This window comes from Acanthaster planci, linkage group LG02 (assembly GCF_054643075.1).
Source record: "Acanthaster planci isolate LZ-2023a linkage group LG02, COTS_SCS, whole genome shotgun sequence".
In the NCBI taxonomy this organism is placed as follows: domain Eukaryota; kingdom Metazoa; phylum Echinodermata; class Asteroidea; order Valvatida; family Acanthasteridae; genus Acanthaster; species Acanthaster planci.
Window position 1 is genome coordinate 35,172,346 of NC_141778.1, and position 19,776 is coordinate 35,192,121.

Below are 19,776 nucleotides of genomic sequence, written 5' to 3' on the forward strand. Positions count from 1 at the left end.
AATTATGGAAACACTGCTTAGCATAGAAAACTTTCAAATAACACAACAAAAAATTTAAATAGGACAACTGAGACACTAAGAAGCATTTTCAAAGGTTTTATTGAAATAAAATGGCAAGGCCTCAAATGCCTCATGTACGGCTGGACCAATCAAACCTATATATGGGTACAATGTGTCTACTCCATGTTGCAACATCTGGGTACAGTGAAACTGATGAAGCATTTCAAGCCCACATTCCAGCACAGCTTTAGCCCTAACAGTCCTCAGTCCTCCAACAGGTGAAGGATTGAGGACTGTTGGGGTTAGTATATCATGGATATCTAGATAGCAGCAATGAATACCTGGACAGAGGGAGTGCAAAGGAATACAGTGATATTTATTAGCCAAAAGCTAGCATATAACACACGAGACTCAGTTCTTACCTGCTGTTAGTCATAATGTAACAGGTCTGCATCCTCAAGTTTGGAGATTCCACAGCTGATCAATCTGATCTCATCATGATGAGAGATGTTTGCCTTAACGTAAGAAGCCATTACTGCACCTACACCGGGCAACAAGACTTTCTCCAATCTGAAAACAGGAAAAACATCACACAAAAAAGTTAACAAAAGTTAACCTGATGTTCTTACAGACTAATTATGTAATTCTGTTTTGTTAGTGAACAAAATATACAGGTTTCAACCTCTCAGCACCTGTTCTCTGTTGTATCAGATTATCTTTAGTGCTAAATCCAGAAATCTATCTAGGTTCTTGTGCAGTGCCGGGAGTAACAGGCTGGGTGAGGCCTAGTTGGCATAGGGACTAATGAGTCAAGCAAATGCTGTGAGAACCAAACTCATGTTCATTATTCTTGTTATTTTGTGGGGAAACAAACAAGAGATGGTTTACTCTATCAGAGCAGGGATGCCAGACGATGAACCCACAGGCTGGAGACCAACCACGCTGCAATGACCTCAAAACACCTGGTGAAAATTCAAAGACACAAAGAGGAGAAGGTGGGGGTTGTACTTGTCTGCATTGGCAAATACAGGTTCAATGTTTTCAACATGCCCCTATACAGGTTGTCAATTTCATGACATTATTCAAAAGGTATGGCTGAGGCTAGAGATAACAATATCTATAGCTAAGCCACAGGCAAGTGGCTACAGCTATTTCCCATAGACTTATGTACTACTGTCAGCCAAAGCCAGTTGATTAGCACAATCTATCTTAAGCCAGTTGACCCATGTACTGACAAAACAGCAGTATCCAGTGACTGCTTGCTGTTCTTTACACATCGCAAAAACTGATGGCTATGTAAGTGAAGATATGGTGGGCTCTTCAGTAAGCACTTTGGAAATGAACACACTTATGCAGTGGTCAAATGTAACAACAAAAACTGATTTCTAAACGGATCATCAACACCACCACAAAGTGACAATAAGTGGACTTGCATGCACACTGCGCATGCATATCTTTTATAGATACACCTATCCTAATTTCACTAGTTGAAAGGATTTTATCAAAAAAGTGTCTATAACCCACAGGATTAACTTCATTCCTTAAAAACATTTTACACATTTTTTCCCCGAACTTTATTCCCCTAACAGTGTTGTAATTTTGTGAGAATGAAAACTGTTCATGCCAGTGTCCAATGTGCAGTGTGGTGTCGGTGATGCGATGATGAACATGACTGAAAAGTGATGGCTGTTTTACCTGCTGTTTTCTCCACCCCTTGTTCTTGTTCCTCATCACTGTCAGAGCTGCTATCACTCCAGTCCACACTAGAACTTGATATTCTCTTATGCTTGTTTTTTAACTATTGGAACAAAAAGGAGATCAAACAAAATCATCACTGACTCTAAGGGTTGACTTTATCTTCCACAACAGACCAGTGACTTCATACAAAAATAAAACCAAAAAAGATGAAATAAATTTCCCTTCCTTCAGCTTTTCCTCTATCTTTTTGTCACTTGGATTTTCAGACTTGTTTTTCCTTCTTCTCTTAACTGAAACAAAGAAAGAAATCACCCACAAATAAATCAAGAAATGTGCACTATTTTTCTCAAAAAACAACTGCCTTGAATTGTCAAATTTGTTGGAAACTTTAAGTCACAATGCAAGGTGTTTGTAGGGAACAGATGAAGTATTTCCTGTTATTTAGACCCTTTTCATACAGAGTCCCTGGCTGGACAAAGTCCTTTTATAGTCTGTGCTCATGCTAAGGTGAGAATCATCTTGGTCTTTCTACGGGTGGCTCAACTCATCTGAGCTGATAATAATGTCACTCATGTAATAAGACATAAAAGCAACACAGAAAGGCAGTAGACAGTTTCACTCGCGTATCACGTAGCCGTATCTTTTTTGCTGATGACGTCATCACTTTAGGCTGTGTTGCTATACATAAAGCGGAGAAGCCCCATGGACGACGTATGGAAACAACTTGGTCGCGAACCGGTACGTATGAAGGTTCGGTTTTGCACACCACATTATTAGTACCAAACTGTGTTCCTAAAAGCAAAAATTATTAGTATTGAGACACTTGATGAATCATTTGATTGGATAGCCATGTCTTTGAGTTAAATTTAGGGTATATAAATTTTGTTTTTGAAGAAATTGGTGCTAATAATGTTGCTACGTTGCAGCGTGCATCATCACATACGGATGTGTGAGTCATGCCAAAACTAAACATTTCAAACCTTATATGTAAGTGTGTACGTAATGTGTCATGCGAATACGTGTACGAACACAAACAAATTAACTTGGATGCTGAAACTGTCTAATGTTTCCTTGGAACCTCCCTGAATTCTCAAAAATCTTCTCAAGAGTGATACATTCTTCCAATTTTTCAATGAGCATCGAGCCCAAGTAAAATCTAATTGCTGAACCGAACACAACCATTCCTTAATCCTGCTAAATCTTCCATAAATTTCCTTGTGGATTTAAAAGGTCTGGGGAGGTTGGCATTCAAAAACAAGATAAAAAGAGGCAAATGAAGTGCAGGAGAAAATGAGTATTACAGGAATAAAGTTGAGGCTGCCAATCCAGCTACTCACTGTAAACCTCCTCACGGTTAAGAACTTACTAAGATTCTGCTTTCTTGAGAGTGATGCTACCCACACATCGCTCACTCCTTGCTCCATGATCCTCTCTCGCTCTGATTTTCTCCTATAATAAAAGCAATGCCTTCCTTCAGCTTTGAATGTTGTCATGATTACATCCTTCAAGTAATGTTATTTCAAAACGCCTACAAGAGAAAATAAACAAGAGAAAAGAGGGTTCATTTCTGAATTTGTCACTTAACCAAGAGAAAATTATTTGTTTTTTAAACTTTCAATGCATCTTCTGAATCTCAAATAACTCTCCAACTTTTATACCAAATAGTTTACATCTCCAAAGCTTTCATCAGCGCGCAACAAGCAATTGACACCTTTTGTGCCTTTATAATAATCAACATAATACTGGACTCAACAATTGGCCTTTACAATGACAAGAGGACTACTTATACTTTCTGCCCCAGCTTCTGCCATCTGCATAGCCTTAACCCTTTCGCCCCGGGAAGCGGTAAGAGCCGCTGTAAAAATTGAGATCCCTCAGCCCGCTTTTCAGCTATTATTCTCGGCCCATGCTCGAGCAAACACGGTGAAAGAAGGCAGACCCTGGCTCTTGTACATATGGTAATTGGCCTTTGTGTGTTGCCAAGAAATGAAAAGGCCGAATTTGCATCATAATCATTGCTTCACAATAGTCCCCACTTTGAAAAGAGGCAACGGGAATGTGGAAGGGTGAGTTGAGCTGCATGCCCCGAATGATGAGCCCTTTCACAGTGTAAATCAAAGCGTGCAGAGCACGCAGGGCCACAAACCGAGAATTTGCGGTTTAGCAGGTGGCCTTTGTGGCCAAGTGAGGCTGGAATTCGGGGAGTCGGCTTTCAGAAAAAAGTCCCGGCGTCAAGGAGTTAACAAGACCTCCAATTCCTCGGACTTGTCCCTTTGCTCATGTCAGCATGCTGACAGATCCAGACTTTATGGGCTATAAATATTCTTAAGGGAGATCTCTGTCTTGTGAATGATCTTTGTAGCTTTCAACGTAGCCCATGAGTGTACAGATCTGGGTTCAAGACCTTCATATGCTTGTACATGTCAACATCACATCAACATAACTTGTAAGTTGTGTGCCTGTGTTTTACATCCAGACAGGATGTACAATTACAAAAAAATGGTAAATGACGAGATCACAACTGGCAGGAGACCCTCAGCCACCATGCACTGGTAGAGGTCACCTTCAGCCACCATGTACTGGTAGAGGTCACCTTCAGCCACCATGCACTGGTAGGGGTCACCATCAGCCACCATGCACTGGTAGAGGTCACCTTCAGCCACCATGCACTGGTAGGGGTCACCCTCAGCCACCATGCACTGGTAGAGGTCACCTTCAGCCACCATGCACTGGTAAGGGTCACCATCAGCCACCATGCACTGGTAGGGGGTCACCCTCAGCCACCATGCACTGGTAGCTAGGGTCACCCTCAGCCACCATGCACTGGTAGGGGGTCACCCTCAGCCACCATGCACTGGTAGGGGTCTCCCTTAGCCACCATGCACTGGTAAGGGTCTCCCTTAGCCACCATGCACTGGTAAGGGTCTCCCTTAGCCACCATGCACTGGTAAGGGTCTCCCTTAGCCACCATGCACTGGTAAGGGTCTCCCTTAGCCACCATGCACTGGTAAGGGTCTCCCTTAGCCACCATGCACTGGTAAGGGTCTCCCTCAGCCACCATGCACTGGTAAGGGTCTCCCTCAGCCACCATGCACTGGTAGGGGTCACCATCAGTCACCATGCACTGGTACGGGTTTCCCTCAGCCACCATGCACTGGTAGGGGTCTCCCTCAGCCACCATGCACTGGTAAAGGTCACCCTCAGCCACCATGCACTGGTAGCTAGGGTCACCCTCAGCCACCATGCACTGGTAAGGGTCTCCCTCAGCCACCATGCACTGGTAGGGGTCTCCCTCAGCCACCATGCACTGGTAGGGGTCTCCCTTAGCCACCATGCACTGGTAGGGGTCTCCCTCAGCCACCATGCACTGGTAGGGGTCTCCCTCAGCCACCATGCACTGGTAGGGGTCACCATCAGCCACCATGCACTGGTAGGGGTCTCCCTCAGCCACCATGCACTGGTAGGGGTCACCATCAGCCACCATGCACTGGTAGAGGTCACCATCAGCCACCATGCACTGGTAGGGGTCTCCCTCAGCCACCATGCACTGGTAGAGGTCACCATCAGCCACCATGCACTGGTAGGGGTCTCCCTCAGCCACCATGCACTGGTAGGGGTCTCCCTCAGCAACCATGCACTGGTAGAGGTCACCATCAGCCACCATGCACTGGTAGAGGTCACCATCAGCCACCATGCACTGGTAGGGGTCTCCCTCAGCCACCATGCACTGGTAGGGGTCTCCCTCAGCCACCATGCACTGGTAGGGGTCACCATCAGCCACCATGCACTGGTAGAGGTCACCATCAGCCACCATGCACTGGTAGGGGTCTCCCTCAGCCACCATGCACTGGTAGAGGTCACCATCAGCCACCATGCACTGGTAGGGGTCTCCCTCAGCCACCATGCACTGGTAGGGGTCTCCCTCAGCCACCATGCACTGGTAGAGGTCACCATCAGCCACCATGCACTGGTAGGGGTCTCCCTCAGCCACCATGCACTGGTAGGGGTCTCCCTCAGCCACCATGCACTGGTAGAGGTCACCATCAGCCACCATGCACTGGTAGGGGTCTCCCTCAGCCACCATGCGCTGGTAGGGGTCTCCCTCAGCCACCATGCACTGGTAGGGGTCACCATCAGCCACCATGCACTGGTAGGGGTCTCCCTCAGCCACCATGCACTGGTAGAGGTCACCCTCAGCCACCATGCACTGGTAGGGGTCTCCCTCAGCCACCATGCACTGGTAGAGGTCTCCCTCAGCCACCATGCACTGGTAGGGGTCACCATCAGCCACCATGCACTGGTAGGGGTCTCCCTCAGCCACCATGCACTGGTAGGGGTCTCCCTCAGCCACCATGCACTGGTAGGGGTCACCATCAGCCACCATGCACTGGTAGGGGTCTCCCTCAGCCACCATGCACTGGTAGGGGTCACCATCAGCCACCATGCACTGGTAGGGGTCTCCCTCAGCCACCATGCACTGGTAGAGGTCACCCTCAGCCACCATGCACTGGTAGGGGTCTCCCTCAGCCACCATGCACTGGTAGAGGTCTCCCTCAGCCACCATGCACTGGTAGAGGTCTCCCTCAGCCACCATGCACTGGTAGGGGTCACCATCAGCCACCATGCACTGGTAGGGGTCTCCCTCAGCCACCATGCACTGGTAGGGGTCTCCCTCAGCCACCATGCACTGGTAGGGGTCACCCTCAGCCACCATGCACTGGTAGGGGTCTCCCTCAGCCACCATGCACTGGTAGAGGTCTCCCTCAGCCACCATGCACTGGTAGAGGTCTCCCTCAGCCACCATGCACTGGTAGAGGTCTCCCTCAGCCACCATGCACTGGTAGGGGTCACCATCAGCCACCATGCACTGGTAGGGGTCTCCCTCAGCCACCATGCACTGGTAGAGGTCACCCTCAGCCACCATGCACTGGTAGGGGTCTCCCTCAGCCACCATGCACTGGTAGAGGTCTCCCTCAGCCACCATGCACTGGTAGAGGTCTCCCTCAGCCACCATGCACTGGTAGGGGTCACCATCAGCCACCATGCACTGGTAGGGGTCTCCCTCAGCCACCATGCACTGGTAGGGGTCTCCCTCAGCCACCATGCACTGGTAGGGGTCACCATCAGCCACCATGCACTGGTAGGGGTCTCCCTCAGCCACCATGCACTGGTAGGGGTCACCATCAGCCACCATGCACTGGTAGGGGTCTCCCTCAGCCACCATGCACTGGTAGAGGTCACCCTCAGCCACCATGCACTGGTAGGGGTCTCCCTCAGCCACCATGCACTGGTAGGGGTCACCATCAGCCACCATGCACTGGTAGGGGTCACCATCAGCCACCATGCACTGGTAGGGGTCTCCCTCAGCCACCATGCACTGGTAGGGGTCTCCCTCAGCCACCATGCACTGGTAGGGGTCACCATCAGCCACCATGCACTGGTAGGGGTCACCATCAGTCACCATGCACTGGTAGGGGTCTCCCTCAGCCACCATGCACTGGTAAGGGTCTCCCTTAGCCACCATGCGCTGGTAGGGGTCACCATCAGTCACCATGCACTGGTACGGGTTTCCCTCAGCCACCATGCGCTGGTAGAGGTCTCCATCAGCCATCATGCACCAGAAGGGGGTACACTCAGCCACCATGCACTGGTAGGGGTCCATCTTTGCCACCAAGCACTGCTGGGGTCACCAAGTAGGTAAAAGCAATAAAGCATATGTAGACATTGCCATGTAATCAGCTGCAATTGAGTCTGGGCAAGTGTGTACTGTTCTGAAAAATGGCTGGCGCCACGAGTAGTCATCAGAAACTAGACCATGGACATATTAAAGATAAAGGCACAAACTGTCCATTCAATTCAGGTCATCCGATTCAATGTCTGTTTAATTGTTTGGCATTTATTCAGCCTTAGGTTTTCAACATTATTAACATGTCCCTTGCACAGAAATGCGTGAAGAGTGGATGCGGGCAACCATCCATCTCCATCAAAGGCAGTCTTGCGCGAGGACCTCACCCTATTCAAATACTACGTTCAGCTCCCTGAGGTCTTCTTGGATGATGTCAATCCACCTGGTACATGGAGCCATTGGAGGTATCTGAACCAGCCAACTCGGTGCTGAGCAGAAAGGAAAGATACCAGTTGCTGCTGGCTTTGCTGCCCGAGATCTTCATTTGTGGTACCACAACCATTTGCAGAGCTCTGGAGTCAAATCCACTGAGTCAGGTAGTGATGGTCTGGAGTCATGGGCATTTTTGCGAGGAAAGACTAATCAACGGTGTCGAACATGGCCTTAAAATCAATGAAGGTGATATACAGATAACTCCTCAATGATCAGATGTAGAGCTGAGATGTGGTAAAACATGAAGCCAGCCTGCTGAGGGTGTCACTTACTTCTGATCGCTAGAATGGCACAGGAAAGACGAATCTGAGTAAATAGTTTTCCACGGATAGAGAGCAGTGTGCTATCCCTGTGATTATTATAAATCGGCTGAACACCTTTGGGCTTCTAGAAAAGAAGAATGACTCCTCACGGCAGGTCGTCAGGAAGTTGCTCGTGGACGCCAGATGCGGTTGATGATCAGAGTGAGCCACTCAATCAAGCAGTCGTCATTGGTTTTTAACAGTTCCACAGTGAGGTTGAAGATACCTGGAGGTTTGTTTCTCAAATAGGCCACTGCAGCTTTGACTTCCACAAGCATGACCTGAGTCATTGGGCAACCTAGGTTCATATTGCTTGAAGTTTCTGCAGAATAATAAAGCTCGGGGTCAGGCAGAACCGGTGGGTGGTGAAGGCTGAAGTGTTCCTTCCAGCAATTAGTGCAATCTGACTCAGAGGAGAGTATGTTGCCATTACTGCCCTTCATGAGGGTGCTGCTCTTAAGTGGTCCCACCTTGGCGCTGCAGAAATCTACATAGGGGTTTTTGACAACGTAAGTTTTTGGAAAACAGAACAAAGAATTGTCAGTTTGGGGGAAAAAGTCCAGTTTACAAAAATGCAAATACAAAAAAATTGAAATGCTAATATTAGTTCTGTACTATTTCATATTTTTTCAGTATTACTGTTTGCTACTGTGTTTTGTTTTTTACATGTGTTTGTGTGTTTTATGTATTTTGTTACTAATTTTACTTCCCCGTTCACTCTTTTTATTCCGCGGTTATCTTTTATCTTTTAAGTTCATTCATTTTAATGTAGCTTTTACAGTTGATTTTGTTTATAAGTGGTATGACAGGGCCTTATTGAAGACCACCGCTTGGGTGAATAAGCTACCCTGGATAAATTGGAGAAATATTAATAATAATAATGATAATTACGCTTACCATAATATACAAAGTTTTCCACTAGATCAGCAAGGGGTTCATCGAATTAGGCTGCTGGCATTACACGCTCACACCTCGAGGGTCAAAGGTTAACCTGTCCAACCAAAACAATCACTGATAATTAATTAAGACAAGCTTATAAATTTTCTTACATTTTTTTCATGGCCAAACATATCCATTAACAATTCAAAGTTACAAATTAGCCGAAGTCTACGTTGGTTGGAATAAAATAATTGTAATCACACCTTTTAGAGCCTAAATCTAAGTCAACCCTCAAAAAACAAATAAAAACAGGAGAGGTCATTTTAAAAGGTCACCATAAGAGCTGTCAGTTCAAAGTTGTAGATTTTAGAGAAATTTAGTATTTTCCTGACTTTTTTGTACATTTATCACTTCTGTACTATTGACTTCTTGCAACTGAAGTGAAACCAGCCCAGAATTTATGGTCCTAACCAATTTGTTCTGGTCCAAAATCCATGTGAAACTAAACCTTTTATAAATCTGTTAAGTGAATTCCAGTGGAGCAGGAGGTCAATATGCAGGACAGACCTTTAATCCTGAAGGTGGTGAAGTTCCGTCTTGGGTATTCAAGATGTCATGATGATCCAAGTGATGTTTAACAAAAAGTGGTGAGATGGAAAGTTTATGACACCCATGCAAAAAATCAGGCAAAATTGTTGTATGTAATGGTAACTTCTGTGTGTACTGGATGTGCATGGCTTTTGACAGTTCAAATTAATTTGGCAAAATTTGAATTGCTGCCCAAACTCTGGACCTAGTCGGGGTACCCCAAGTTATAATCCAAGATTATTCAGAGTATGACCCTTGGCCAGCTGGCAATTTTTTTTCACAAATACACGTAAACTAAAAATGAAGCGAGCAAAACTAAAAAAAAATTTTAGGTAAATGTACATCAAGTTTGAACAAACGTTAATAGGCCATTCATGACCCCAGCTTGGACCTCATGCACAACGTCTGTGGACCATGACAGAAAAGTCCAAGTAGGCCTTGCTTATTTTCAAAGAAATCTTGACTTCGGCTTTTACACTCCTGTCGTAATTTGTTTCTTGAACATTGGTTAGTGTTTCTTCTTCAGATTTACCATTTTTGGTCATGTTGGCACAGTTTTCAAGTCAAATTAGCATGGGGGTGCACGCAACCCCCCCCCCTTTTCAACAAAATACCTAAATGACTTTTAAAAAATTTAAAAAGAGGAAGGGAGAAGAAAAGTGGGGTCATACTGCCTGAGATTGCATCACAGAGGCCCTAGAATATAAATGGATTCAGACCCTACGCCGTACAGGCATTTTTTACTGCTTTAGTTTACATCCCCCATTTGAAAATCCGGGATCACACCCCCCTTTGGGAAAAGCCTGGATTTGCCCCTGATTAGGAAGAGAAGTGATAGCCAGATATGGAACTAGTTCCATGTACATGTATTATGTGCTGTTGTTCAGCACAATCTGTGAAAGTGCTCGAGTTTACAATTCACACAACTTGTGCAGTGTTTCTTCGCTTATGCATATTCTATCTGCACAGACAGCACTGAGTGCAATTTGAAAGTGCACAATTTTGTGCCTTGAACTGTGCAGTTTTTGTAAGGAGTCATGAGGGTTAGTATAGGACGAGGCTGGGGCACCAGTCAAGCTGGCAAACTGTTACCTTGAGTAAAGGCTACAATTCCAGTAAAGCAGTTTCTTGGATTGTATACAAATCCTTATTTTCCCTTATTATTTGTTTTGCAGACTTTTTAAGAGGAAAGTGAAGCCCGATTTAAATGCCAACAGGGGAATTTAATAGCTCTCCCGAGGCCATATTATCAAAATGTTCAAAACCTACAGGTGAAATTTTGTGCGATGTGTCATGGTTGGTGTGTACCCGTTCCCGTAGGTAGTAGATATCAGCAATGCTTAATGCATTCAGCACAAATCACGAGTGGAATGACGCCGACAAAGGACTTGATGCTTAAATTAAATTAATGCAAAACATTAACCTGATGTCAGTCTCTTAAGTAGGCCTACAACTGTTGCCTGTGATTTACGCTCCACATAATTTTTATCGCTGTGCATAATTTTAGTGACAATTATGTCAATATGGTGGTTGTGCAAAATCTGAAAGTTTCACATGCAATTTTTAAAATTACGCCCTTTCAAAGATAGCGCTTGACAACACAGCACTTGTCACACTCACTGCACTGCAGCCTAGTACAGCTGTTTTCCTAGTTTCTCATCATGCAAATAATTAAAAACATCAAATGCCAGTAAAGTAGGTCAGTAGTCCACCTTGTGTATTAGAGATACTACTGAATTATTTTCAAAATTTAAGCTTTTAATTCAAACTCACAGGATCGAGGAAAGTGACGATGACACTTTTTCTGGTTCAGGATCGGTTTAACCAGTTCTTGACAAAACATCTTCACACATTAATTAAAGTGTAACCACGTAAGAAATCCTTTTTTTCACCCAGAACATTTATAACAAGCTGATTTTCTAATGAAGAATTTCTTAATTTAGAGAAAACTAGTTCATGTATCAGAATTCCAGTGAATTAAGTACATGTACATCAACTGATCGAGCTCGTGTAAATTTTGACTCTACTTTTTCAGCCAATCAACATTACATCACATACAAATTTTTTACAAGTGTAGTTGAGTTTGTCACATATTTGTTTGTACTTGCACGCTTGACCTGAAACTGGGAAAAGATGTTTTCATTTTTGGCCAATTTAAAAAAAACACAGATTCTAAAAACTAACGTATGTGACCGTGCAGTTGCCAGGTCCCTTAATTTCCACGTATAATGTAAATCAATCTAACTTGACAATAATTGGTCAAATTATGGACCCAGCGACTAGTATATGGTCAGGGACGTTAAGAGTCATTTCGATTAAACAGACATTATATGCAGGAATTTAAAAGAAAATTGAGTATGTGTTGTGTGGAATCATAAGTAGTGAGTATACCTGTCAACTGTGACCTGTAAATTTCTGTTGATTTCTTGGCTCCCTTGAAGTGCAAATCGGAAGTCTAGCTGAAATTTCTTTTCTGAGAACAAAATATAGGGATGAATATGTACAACAAAAAGCTTATTTCAATTTTACCTTTCAAGCAGAATTTGTCTCAGAATGTAGTAGGCATAGGCGTACTTCGAGAACTCGAAGTCACTAACTCCATGATACTCCGTGTGACTTCGAGGAAACAGAACATGGGGGTTTAGGAATCAAATTTCTGTGGTAAAATGGTTTGCAGCCCTAAAAATGCTATTAAACCAAACTTTCCCCTGTCAGCAAATCTGCTTGATCTATACCTGCTAAGAAAGGGATAGCAATAGTTTCAGAGCATGAGATGGAGTATTTTGGAAAAAAAATGAGATTTTTGCTCACCAATTTTTCACTTCCACCCGTTGACTGTCACTTCGTTCATGCTGTTCGTGTTGAGCCCACCAATGACCGTGCTTGCTCCGCAGCTTGGCTTGACCATTTTCGGTGGCGAGGGATGACACTTTGTGTTGTTTTTATCATGGGACCCTCCAGGCTGCAGTTGTGAACTGGAAACACACATCGGGTGAGACGCGCGACAATTGCTGTGCCGTGTGTGATGTTATCCCCCACAATCGAAAATGGTCAAGCCAAGATGCGGAACAAGTGCAGTCATTGGTGGGCTAAATGCATGCGGGTCTGATAAAAACGAACGGCATGAACGGAGTGACAGTCAACGGTTGGAAGTGAGAAATCGGTGAACAAAAATCTCATTTTTTTCCAAAAATACTCCGTCTCATGCTCTGAAACTATTGTTATCCCCTTTTAGCAGGTACAGATCAATCAGATATGCTAACAGGGGAAAATTGGGTTTAAATTTTAATAGCTTTCTTAGGGATGTAAACCGTTTTACCACAAAAATTTAATTCCAAAACCCCATAGCATTACGACACCATGTAAACCTTGTTTCCTCAAAGTCACACAGAGTATCACAGAGTTTCGAGTTCTTGAAGTAGCCTAGGCATTGCATGCCTAGGTATTCATTTTAAGCAATCTGGCATTTGGAAACAATCCTGAACTAGGAAAACAATAGTACAATATACTAGGCCTACTAGTATGACTAGGCTAGCTCTAAAAGTTGGCCACTGGGAATTACGTCATGAACAATGATGTACATGTATTCTAGGAAAAGGCTGTGACATGTATGAAAGCCTCGACTATTGTCAACGAGATATACGTGTATATGCATCCACACGTATAAAGCCAAACCACGGTGATGTGTTTGTACTGCGCATGCCCAATGTGTATTAGACTCGCGTTGCAGCTGTTTATTGGTACCTAAACTGTAAAAACGCCGTCAACCTGTGTAAATTGCGGTAGTCAAGCGGTTACAGCATATGCATGGGGTGTGGGTTCGAATCCTAGGACGAAATTGTGGGTAGGGAGGTTTTTTTTAAGGAAAATAAAGCCTGAATGTTATAGGAGCCTAATTTCACACATGATGTTTTATGGTTGGTTGAGCATCTAGATGTCATGCATTATGCATGGTTGTGAACCGTGGTTTGGCTTCAAACGTGTGATTGCTGATAGCTCTTGTCAACACGTGCCTCGACAACGAAAAAAAAATCCATATTTAGGCTAATGAAACAGACGTATCTCGCGTTTCTTCATCCAGTGAGTTAAGTTTGAAGTAAATCAGTACATGTACGTACAAGAATAAGATTTAAAATACCTCAATTTCTTAATTTCAACACAAAATGAAGAGATGACATTTCAGGAAATTTTTAAATCACCCACCTGTACTGCGCCATCTTAGCTTTCTGGTTTTCAACAACTGGTGGCGCCCATCCGAATGCCAGACCTGCCCTGACTGCCATTGTATGTGTGGATTTCCGCGCAAAGTGCGGGACTGCCAACCGACGGGCCTCGCACCTAGCTGTAAAACAGCAGTTAGTCTTTCACGTGCTCACAAATTTCCGACCGCTTTTTTTGCTGTCAACAATAATACATATGCTTATTAGACTGCAACTGACAATTTATCGACGTTCATAAGCCATTACCTCGACCCGCAAGTTAGCACTGATCGAGCCCCTTGGCTCAGTCCCAAAAGTTTCTGCATTTCCTACGCGTTATGATCCTTGTTTTTCTTCGATTTCCAAGCCTGCTTCATGCAGTCAGAAGTAGAACTCTGTGAGGAAACCGCTGTTAAAGCGCATAATTTGATTTGCACATTGAAGTTTCGAATGACGAGTTAAGACGCGAGAAGTCTTCACAATTACAGTACATGTAATCATCTTTATCTAACGTTCATTGCTTTATTCATTCAAGATATGTACAGATATTATTTCGTAATGAAATTAAACTTCTTTTGGCTCGGCACGTCTTTCTTTACATTTCTTTTATGACAAAATAGTCATCATCACACAAAATAGGTATAACTTTGGATTTTACTGAAACCCCCCCCCAAAAAAATGACAAAAAGTGATGGTATACAATAATGTTGGTGAACTTACAATTTGGTGAACTTATTCGAACTTATTGGGTTCTTATTGGAACCTAAACATTATCAGGTTCGTTGATATGAATGCGTTTTCAGCACACGTGGTCTATTCTAGTTTGATAGTCTTCTTTTAGGCTAATCTATCTAAGTTGCTCCACAGAATTCCAAGAAACAATTGCTTGGTCATTCATACACAACGCAAGCTGTACCAAAGGAAAAAATGTCATTCCAGTTCAAGAAAAGTACACAATAAAACACAAAAAAACAACAAATTCTACGTAATTAAACTTTCGACTCGATTTTGATATGTACAGTGTGCAGAACAGCTGAAGATTATTTCAATGTATGTTTAATGTCAAATATTGTCGTAATGCTTAAAATAGCAAACACAAAAAAAGAGAAAGTATTCGCGAGTTTTCAAAAATAAAAAGCTAAACTGCTCAGTTATCTTTACGTTTATAAGACATCAGGTGCTCAGTCTGAATGAGCTACATTTTCAAAGTAGAACGACTCTGGATCTGAGTAAAAAGCATTTTGTCTAACAATTGCTGAAGTTTCCATTATTCTTTTTTTATCTTTCTCTCCGCTTAAAACAAACAAACAAACAACCCAACAGCGCTAAATTCGAAGTAGCAAAGAGCCATCAAAATGTGAGTTGATGTTTGGGAAAACATTCATTGAAACCAGTGACACCATGTTCTATTCACACGTCATATTCATTGTACCTATCATATCGATCATACTGACCTCCAAAGTCAATTGGTTCGGCGGATCTACTCATGTTTTTGACCCTTGATGTATTTAGCTGACCGGTGTTATAGTCATTGTAATCCAACGGATCGTACGAACGCGCACGGTGCTGTAAGTTGGACAGCGGTTCCCGAGTTGATGGGATGTATGGAGGTGGATTAGGCGGTGGTGGTTCCTCTTGTCTACGGAAGGAGGTCATCTCTAAGGAGCTGTATCTCTGGTCTGCCTCCGACTCCTCAGACTTGCCGTTGCCCGTGTAGGCTCCGTTGCCAGCGCCGTAGCGGGTCAGAGCGACATTAGTACGGGCACCTGCACGCGTGTGTCCGGTGTCATTTCGCTTGCTTCCTCGCATGATGTTACGGACTCCCGAACGCATGTTATATGATCCCGCTGTATCTGACATGTAGGCGCGCTTGTAGCGGTCAAGTAACTGAGCGAAGTTGGCAGACATACTCACGACAAACTGTACCTGTCATATCAAGGGCCGAGAAAAAATCTATCATCAGACAAAAAGGTAAGGCCTTGTGACCAGCTCACGAAAAATACAAATCGGCCTCTGGAATTCCGTTTCTGCGTATTTTAAAGCGGGGAGAGAGATTGGAAATAGGCCTAGACATATCAATTTCATGCAAAGTCGAGAATAACTTACCGAGGCCAGAAGGATTAAAAGACAGCCGAGGAACGCTAGAGAGAATAGCAGCATCATATTCTGCCCGAAAAAATATAAAAAATTACAGATTAAACCACGTAATTCACCGTGTGGAATTTCAGTTGCAATCAAAGCAGAAAGATGTTTTAGAATGGACTTAAATCGTTCTTTAAGTTTTTCAGAGCACCACTTACACTTTGGCAGATATTTCTCATTTTGTCGTCACAAACCAGTTCCTTCCCCAGCCCCACCGGCGTATCGGGAGAAAGCAGTGCTATAAAAATAAACATTTCGGTTACGTTATTCCCGGTATTCAGTTGAAGACACTTCCACATTCAGCCCTGTGAAGTAGACGTTACAATGCCAGTTTGAAAAAAAAAGGGACAGGGGATACCCTGAGATAATTCTCATTTCTGTGCCGTTTTCTATGTGTTTTCTTTTTGATTTCCTCCTTTTCTATTAACCCGTTTTGTTTCCCTTACTCTGTGCTCGTGTGTCCCTTTTCCCCTTTTATCTCTCGCTGGTGGTACCAGCTTTCCTTCCTCGTCAAGGTTTCGCCTTTTTTATCTGACTGTTTAGTTTTAATTCTCTTCAATTTATCATTACATGCTTTAATTAACCTTTGTATATTATTTGCGGAATATTTCTTTTTTGTATTTTTATTTAATTAATGTAAATGCAAACCGAGAAAAGAGTTCCATGCTGGAATATAGGCTATACTGAATAAATGCAAATTGATATTTGAATTTATTTGATTAGAATAGTTAATGTAATTCCTTTTAATAGGTTTGATCGACACATGATGCGTGAGAGCATACTTACCCCACTGTACAAGGTTCAAGCAGGTTTGTTGTTCCATTTCGACTCCAAGACATACCCCACGATTCATGACAAACATGAAGAAGACAGGCACAACAGCGAAACAGATGGCAGTCACCCAACAAAAGACCAGGAAGTAGGCTATCAGGATGAACTAAAATCAAAGAAAGTAGAGTCAGCATTCAAATTCAACGGTTATGAGGGGACGGAAAATTTAACTATCGTAATTAAATGAACTTTGAGGAATGTTCTCCAAGTGGGAGAAATAGCGCCCTCACGTTGTAAGTGCAAGAGTTCAATGCTCGCATGCGCATTCGCTTGGAAAGAATAACCTTTTCAAACGTGTGATACTGAGTACCAGTTTGAAGATTGAAATCCAAACCCAGAGTGGCATTATAAGTCATTACCACAGCAGTCTGGCATCTGCCGCTTCGTCTTGTCTTGAATCGGCAGAGATACACAGAGCGTGTGGACCCAGTTCCCAGGCAACTGATAGCGAGTAAGACGATTGCAATGATAAACATGAACACTGAGACACAGTAGATGATAATCTGGACGTCGGTAAACCTGAAGAGAATTAAAACGAGAGAACTTGAGTCAGGAAAGGGTAAGACAGAACTTTGTGGATTCGTTGGACTAAAACTGGTATGGGTTACTTGATTTACTTCCATCATAAGATTTGTCCCTCAACCTATTTGCCGAAGTTATTAATAATTAGTTGCGTGACGTTGTCTGGCACACTGTAACCCATAAAGTTAAAACAAAACTCGAAATCAATAAGAAAACACAATGAAGTACTCATAGGGAGCACTTGAAGTTTCTCGTGTATGCAATGCGAGCGTAACTTGTCTATTATTGCATTATCAACGGAGAAGCTGGTCATTCCTTTTTTAACCATTATTTTGCTTTTAAAAATTTGTATTAAAAGTAGGAATATGCTGTGAAACCAAACTAGGCTCAACTGGGTCTTAATCAAAACGAATGTCGAGGAAAGGCCGTCCTGGTAACAGTTTATTAGCGTTTACGGGATCTATCGATTGCGAAAAAGGTCCATTATTCCAGCAAGAGTTTCTAACGAGTATTCGGGGATGAACTAACCAGACGTTAAAGGCCTCTGTGATCGGTGTCCCAGCAAACAGATACTTGGCTTCCTCCGCACCCAGGTGAAATCCAGCCAGTAAGAGGATATCCCCCACAATCATCATGGCACAGGCGATGACAGATGGACAAGGGAACTTGAGGCAACAATCCCCACAAGGTCCAGGCACTGTCAAACAATGGAACGATCATCTAGATCGTACTTATCAACACCTCCCCGCTGAATAACACAATTTAGTATAATGGTAGGCATTGGGGGGGGGTACAGTCCTCTTAACGGTACCTTTATGTCCTCGTTTTAATACTCCAGTACACATTCATGAGCAAAATGTGGCGTCATTGTAAGAAGAAACTTCAATATTAGAGTTTTATAAAACAAATACGGAATTTTATATATTTTGGTGACTTTACTGTTTAAATTTGTCGCATGAATTACCCAAGGAAACACACGTAATGTTAATGCAAACCTGCAGTAACAAAAAAGCCTTAAGCCATAAAAGTAATATTGAAGCAAAACTCCAAATTTATTACTGCTCAATATGAACTACAAATTAACATACAAATGTTTAGCTTTATTACCAGAGTTTCTTTTATACTGAACATTATGCAAGAAAGTACACTTGCCAGTTTCAGGAGCATAATTTTGCGATGCAGTCCATGTAGGAAGGCAAAAAATGCCATTTGTGAAGAGCACGCGCAGACTTGTTCTTCCAGCAGTAACATACTGGCTGGCATTTCTGTTGAAAAACCTCTTTCTGTTAACTTCATATTGAAAAATAGTAGTTTTCCATGTGCTGTTATACTTACATCGACTGTAGTAATCAACAGTCACCTCATTTTTCGTTACGTCAGATTCGTGATCCATCTCTGACCAGGAGAAACAAAATGGCTGACGAGAGGGAGGTTAAAGTCTGCAAAAATATGATGTAGACCTCACGGTGCAAATCCTGGCAAATAACAGTCCTTATTGCAACGAAGAATATAAAATTCGGTATTTAGACGTTTGTTGCAAGCATGACGAAATTACGGGATGGAACTATGCATACTTGTTTGCACTAGAACATCGTCAATTGGAGTTGATTTTCAAATTACCAGCAGCAGAAAGCATCCCAAACGGCCATTTTTCTTGCCGCCAAGATGGTTAATATTAACCCAATGTCTACAAATCATGAAGGATCGGCGTTGTGTTTAACTCTGGGAACAAAGTACAATCTCTATCGCGACATCACGGGGAAGTACATGTACACGGTAACACTAGCACAGACTGGCAAAGATTTGAACAGCAACGAAACGCACACACAATACGTGGATTATATAGAGACCTCATGAAATAAAAGAAAAAAGTCATAAATCAGAGGTCCCAAAAATAAATATATTGTAAAATAAAACCATGGCGGCGTTCAGCATACAAAGAATTAGTTTCATAAAGGGATGTTGAATCCAATGTACATTCCAAGCTATTGTTTTACTAAAACACAACCGAAAATAAACACATCACAAAAGGAAAGTATCTTGGTTTTTTTGCGTGGGACCCAGCATTTAATATTTAGAATGCCGAAGAAAATATTTCACATCGAACCGGCATAAGTTCCTTCCGCACATTTTGGTATCGTACTTGCTACAGGAATCCACGTATGGTACTAAGGGGACAAGATATTACCACAGTAAAATTCAAAATCGAGTAGATGAGCTATGAGAACATTGCATGATTTTACTTTACACTTATCTTGTTAATACCATCTTCCCTCTGGGAACAGTCATTAAATCCTCTTTTCACAGGGTGTACACGAGCACGTTAATGTTTGACACGTTATTGTTGAGTGGAATAATGCCGCCATACTAAGACTGGTTCAATACACCCGTGTGTTCAAAACCGGAAGATAATCAAATTCTCTCATTTTCGACACGCATTTTCCCGCCACAAACTAAATCAGTAATTTCGTGATCTCTCTTCGGGAATGAACGAAAA

At 43.0% G+C, this 19,776-nt stretch overlaps 1 protein-coding gene and 1 long non-coding RNA gene across 2 annotated transcripts in view; both read right to left on the bottom strand.

Annotated features, from left to right (window-relative positions):
• Nucleotides 1-13,808, bottom strand: part of LOC110985939 (uncharacterized) — a 16,751-nt gene extending 2,943 nt beyond the window's left edge. The window contains exons 1-5 of the long non-coding RNA XR_015423672.1: nucleotides 13,789-13,808; nucleotides 11,977-12,058; nucleotides 3,065-3,147; nucleotides 889-962; nucleotides 423-570 (exon numbers count right to left, since the gene is read on the bottom strand). This is a non-coding gene — a long non-coding RNA (uncharacterized LOC110985939). The remainder of the gene's footprint in view (nucleotides 1-422; nucleotides 571-888; nucleotides 963-3,064; nucleotides 3,148-11,976; nucleotides 12,059-13,788) is intronic.
• A 473-nt stretch (nucleotides 13,809-14,281) lies between these two features.
• On the bottom strand, nucleotides 14,282-18,966 carry LOC110985901 (myelin proteolipid protein-like). Its single transcript, XM_022247349.2, has 7 exons — nucleotides 18,615-18,966; nucleotides 17,808-17,976; nucleotides 17,117-17,276; nucleotides 16,713-16,863; nucleotides 16,085-16,164; nucleotides 15,891-15,950; nucleotides 14,282-15,710 (listed from the first exon to the last, which is right to left on the bottom strand). The coding sequence occupies exons 1-7, from the start codon at nucleotides 18,670-18,672 to the stop codon at nucleotides 15,195-15,197; spliced, it is 1,194 nt and encodes a 397-aa protein (XP_022103041.1). The 5' UTR covers nucleotides 18,673-18,966; the 3' UTR covers nucleotides 14,282-15,194.
• Nucleotides 18,967-19,776: the final 810 nt, after the last annotated feature.

Excerpts from the sequence above, each read along its gene's own strand:
- LOC110985901 (XM_022247349.2), bottom strand. The coding sequence starts at position 18,672 with ATGGATCACGAATCTGACGTAACGAAAAATGAGGTGACTGTTGATTAC. Across the intron at positions 17,977-18,614 it reads TGTTGATTACTACAGTCGAT|TGCCTGGACCTTGTGGGGAT; the intron begins GTAAGTATAACA and ends ATTGTTTGACAG. Across the intron at positions 15,951-16,084 it reads TGAGAAATATCTGCCAAAGT|AATATGATGCTGCTATTCTC; the intron begins GTAAGTGGTGCT and ends TTTTTCGGGCAG.